Source organism: Argentina silus (genome assembly GCF_951799395.1).
Source record: "Argentina silus genome assembly, chromosome: 12".
NCBI classification, from domain to species: domain Eukaryota; kingdom Metazoa; phylum Chordata; class Actinopteri; order Argentiniformes; family Argentinidae; genus Argentina; species Argentina silus.
The window spans coordinates 259177-264176 of NC_139666.1; the positions used below are offsets into that span (position 1 = coordinate 259177).

The 5000-nt window shown below is 55.3% G+C and overlaps 1 protein-coding gene across 1 annotated transcript in view; it reads right to left on the reverse strand.

Moving 5' to 3' along the window:
* Positions 1-5000, reverse strand: part of LOC310813154 (striated muscle preferentially expressed protein kinase-like) — a gene marked incomplete at both ends in the record, with an annotated part of 40073 nt that overhangs the window by 26466 nt on the left and 8607 nt on the right. The window contains 6 exon segments of the mRNA XM_083682016.1: positions 889-1071; positions 1279-1422; positions 1514-2501; positions 2943-3194; positions 3567-3985; positions 4053-4100. Coding sequence (XP_083538142.1) covers positions 889-1071; positions 1279-1422; positions 1514-2501; positions 2943-3194; positions 3567-3985; positions 4053-4100 — 2034 coding nt within the window.

Consider the following 5000-nt stretch of genomic DNA (forward strand, 5'->3'; position numbering starts at 1 on the left):
TGTGACCTCACGGTGCAGCAGCTAAAATAGACTTCATACAAATCTGCCCGTCTGAAAGTAGTATACTGAATATGAATCTGACAGTCGACCCTCACTCTCCCTCCATATCCCCATCCCTCCCTCTCTCCCTCCCTCCCTCCCTCCCTTCCTTTCTCCCTCCCTATCCCCATCCCTCCCTTTCTCCCTCCCTCCCTCCCTCTCTCCCTCCCTATCCCCATCCCTCTCTCCCTCCCTCCCTTCCTCTCTCCCTCCCTATCCCCATCTCTCCCTCTCTCCCTCCCTCTCTCCCTCCCTATCCCCATCCCTCCCTCTCTCCCTCCCTCCCTTCCTCTCTCCCTCCCTATCCCCATCTCTCCCTCCCTCCCTCCCTCTCTCCCTCCCTATCCCCATCCCTCCCTCCCTCCCTCCCTCCCTCAGAAACTCTCATTCTGTCACATTCCAGCAGCTGTTCCTCAGTAGTATAGAGAACAGTTTAGATAACAGAGAAGCTGACTGTTTAGAGAACAGTTCAGAGCCAGAGGCTGGAGTTGTTTGGAGACTTCCTTAAAGACAGAAGGCCATGGACTCACCTACCAGAGACATCATCATCCACAAACAACAACAACAACAACAACAACAGCAGTGGTTCCCTGTTGGAAGGACAATTTATAGCTTCAATCGAGCTTGCGAGTTGCTATGGAAACTATAAGTCAGGTGCCTCAGCTGGAATGTATTACTCACACACTCTGGAGAGAGAACGAGAGAGGAGGGAGAGGGAAGAAAAACATGACATAAGGTGTGTGTGTGTGTGTGTGTGTGTGTGTGTGTGTGTGTGTGTGTGTGGGTGTGTGTGTGTGTGTCTGTGTGTTTGTCTGTATGTGTGTGTGTGTGTGTGTGTGTGTGTGGTACCAGGTTTGATGAGGAGTGTGGCAGTGCCAGTCACAGTGCCCGCCTGGTTGGCAGCGGTGACCCAGTAGGTGCCAGCATGGCAGAGCTGGGCGTGTCTGATCAGAAGGGAGTGTCTCTCCCCCTCCACCTTCACCATGTAGTCCTGACCACTGAAGATCTCTGTGCTGTCTCTCTTCCATGTTACTACACACACACACACACACACACACACACACACACGTATGAGTCATACCTCCACCATGACTTCAGAGACACAAATATGATACAAGAACCATGTAGTCCTGACCACTGAAGATCTCTGTGCTGTCTCTCTTCCACGTTACTACACACACACACACACATACACACAGGCACACACACAGACACACACACACACACACACACACTCACCCTCAGGTTGAGGTGTCCCAGCAATGATGCACCTGAGCAGCACCTGGGCTCCTGCAGTTCCTACGGTGTCCTGCAGGGGGAACTCAAACACGGGCGCCTCCAGAGGGTCCTCCTCCGCTGACACGTATGAGTCGTCTGACGAGTCTACACTCATGAGAGAGAGAGGTCACAGTTTAGATACCATCATACACACACACACACACACACACACACACACACACACACACACCCTCACCCAGCTCTGGGGACATGGCTCTGGTACGCCGGAACCTGAGTCTGGTCTTCTGTGTTCGTCCCTCTGTGGCTGCCGTAGTCTTACTGGGCGTGTCCCTCTCCACAGGCCCCTCCTCCTCCATTGGCTCCTCCTCTACTATGATGGTGGGGATGACCATCCTGGGGGAGGGCCTAGCTAACTCCACCTCCATCTTCTCCTCCAATGGGGAGGCAGGAGGGGTCGTAGAGGAGGAGCCAACCATCTTGAGAGGTTTGGGCGGGGCCTCCTGTACAGCGATTGGTTTCCTCTGGACCAATGGGCTGGCAGGCCTGTGTTCCACCTGACGCAGCGGCAGCTCTACCGGCGTCCTCCTCCCTGGAGACTCCTCCCCCACGGTGGGCAAGCCTTCCTGCATGCGCGTGACCCTCTGGACCAATGGGCTGGCGGGTCGCCGCTCCACCTTCCGTACCGCTGTGCTGGGAGACTCCGCCCTCTGCTGTCGCGTTGCCACCGGCGACGGGGACCTCTGGAGCACCTCTCTGACAGGGCTGGCGGTCGCTCTGGTCGACCTTTGACCCGGGAGGTCAGACAGCTGCATGGACTCTGGAGGCGGGGCCACGTGACCCTCGGCCAGCAGGGGGCGGTCAGGCGGGGGGGGCGCAGGGAGCTGGGGGGGCGGCGGCCCCGGTCCACCCTGGTCCTTATAGGCCAGACACGGCGATTTGGGTGGTGAGCTCCTATTGGGAGGTTCCCTATCCCTCTCCTCTCTTTGAGCTTGCTGATTGGCCAGTCCCCTCTCTCGCTCCTCCTTTGCGCGCTGGGCTCGCTCCCGGTCCTGGAGCTTCTGCAGAACCTGTGGAGGGATGGGCTCCACCTTCTGGACCGGCTGGCGCTGGCGCCCCCGTGGGGTCAGCTGATCAGTGGAGAAAGACTTCTTCATGTGAGGTTTCCCCACCAGACGCTTGATCCTCTGGAGCTCCTCTGTGAACTTGTTTTCAATGTCCTGGACCTTCAGAGAAGACCACGTTACGTTATTCAGAACTATTCAGGTGAAAAGACCAGAGCCCAGAGGGCCGAGGTCCAGTGATAATGGAATGAGATGGTACCAACCTCAAACCCTAACCCTAACCCTAACCCTGAATGAGATGGTACCAACCTCAAACCCTAACCCTAACCCTAACCCTAACCCTGAATGAGATGGTACCAACCTCAAACCCTAACCCTAACCCTAACCCTGAATGAGATGGTACCAACCTCAAACCCTAACCCTAACCCTAACCCTGAATGAGATGGTACCAACCTCAAACCCTAACCCTAACCCTAACCCTAACCCTGAATGAGATGGTACCAACCTCAAACCCTAACCCTAACCCTAACCCTGAATGAGATGGTACCAACCTCAAACCCTAACCCTAACCCTAACCCTAACCCTGAATGAGATGGTACCAACCTTCTGGGAGTAGCGTGGCCGGGGGTCCTCCAGCGAGGCGGCTCTCTGCTTGAACAGGCTCCTCCTCTGGGCCGCGTCCTCCGTCAGGGCCTCCCTCAGGTCCTCCCTGGAGCTCTCTCTGGAGATGCCCAGCCTGCTGCCCCCATCGTCAGACTCCACCGACCCCGCCCTGTTAAACCCCGCCCACGACCGCCCAGAGATGGACCCCTCAGGGTTGTCTAGGCTCCGCCTCCTCTCCTCTACGTCACGCACCTGCAGAGAGAGGAACGTCTGGTCGCTTACACCCAGTAAAGATTTACGTCACAATGCATCTGACACTTTATTTGAATGTATTTATCTTTTATTTATTCAGGGAAGTCCTTTTGAGATCAAGGTCTCTTTTTCAACAGTGCCCTGATAAGAAAATATCTACACATCACTATTATTTACATCAAGTTTTAAAAGGACACGATTTACACAGGAAATACCATTTTCTTTTCACAGACGACAATCAATTATCACAACAGCGTAGACATCAGACCCTCCTCTGTTGACTTAATGTCAATAATCACTGAATCAAAAAACTGTTTACACAAATATGGAGGGGGGGGAGACGAGGAAGAAAAAGAAAATAAACCTTCTCACCTTCTCGAAGATCTTGGAGCTGGCCCGGGTGAGTTTGGGGGAGGGTCTGGGGGTGAGGTCCTTGCGGGAGTGCTCGCTGACAGGTGTCTGGGGGCGCGAGGAGTCGTGGGCGCCGCTCTGGGACCTCGGCTGACGGACCTTCTCCTCAAACTCCCCCGGGACCGTGTCCTGGTAGTCCACCGGCACCACCAGCTTCCTCCGGGGGGTGAGGGGGGTGGTGGGGGCGGAGCTAGGCCGCGAGAGCATCGGGGAGGTGGAGGGCCGCTTGACGGTTCTGGGGGAGGGGGGCGGGAGGACGTGAGGGGGAGAGTCCCTCACGAAGTCTTCTGTTTGGATCCTGGAAGGAAAAGGAGGAGAAGTTAGAGTTTCAACAGACATCGGGTCAGTTGAGGCGGAGACAGCGTGTCCAATGTGCTTGCCTGGCGGGGGGGGAGGGGCCTGTGGGGGGGGAGGGGCCTGTGTTCTCCTCATCCAACCAGCTGCTACCATCTTTAGTCTCACAGTCTCCGCCCTCATCCTCCGTCGTCTCAGAGTCTGGAGGAAGGAGAAGGAAATGACATCACACCTCACAGCAGATAACCTGATGACATCATCTCTACAGGACTGATGACCTCATCTTTACAGGACTGATGACCTCATCTCTACAGGACTGATGGCATCATCTCTACAGGACTGATGACATCATCTCCTGCATGTCTGTCTCAGAGTGGAAGACGGGAAATCAGAGACTGGAGGACTGGTAACCTGGTATGCAGGACTGTTTGTGTGTATGTGTGTGTGTGTGTGTGTGTGTGTGTGTGTGTGTGTGTGTGTGTGTGTATACTGTAGGTCAGCAGAGATCAACCAACAACAACATATAAGACGGTTACCATGACTATGCTTCCTGCTGTAGTGGAACACAGTGTTCCCATGGCAGCAGCAAGAAAAGCAGACAGGAAAACACGGTTACCATAGGAACCAGTCACACCCCCCCATCTCTACGACTCACAGCGTAACCCTGGCAACAGGCTCCACCATACAGGAAGCTGCTTCAGCCTGGGACACACAGCTGACGCAGCAACAACAACAATGAAATGATTGGAAGTGAAAGTTTGGTTTTATTGGTGAAAAAAAAACATAAAACAAGATGAAAAAACAAACCAGGAAGTCAAACACATGACTGGTATGGTCACATGACTATGGCATGGTCACATGGTCCCTGGCTGACACCAAGGCCTCCCTGCCACCGGAGGCGCTGTAGTGACCTGTTAGATCCCAACGCACCCTGGAGGGAGGGGCCTGCTCCCTGGGAGGAGGGGCCTGCTTCCTGGGGGGAAGGGTCTGCTCTCTGGAGGGAGGGGCCTGCTCCCTGGAGGGAGGGGCCTACTCCCTGGGAGGAGGGGCCTGCTTCCTGGGGGGAAGGGTCTGCTCTCTGGAGGGAGGGGCCTGCTCCCT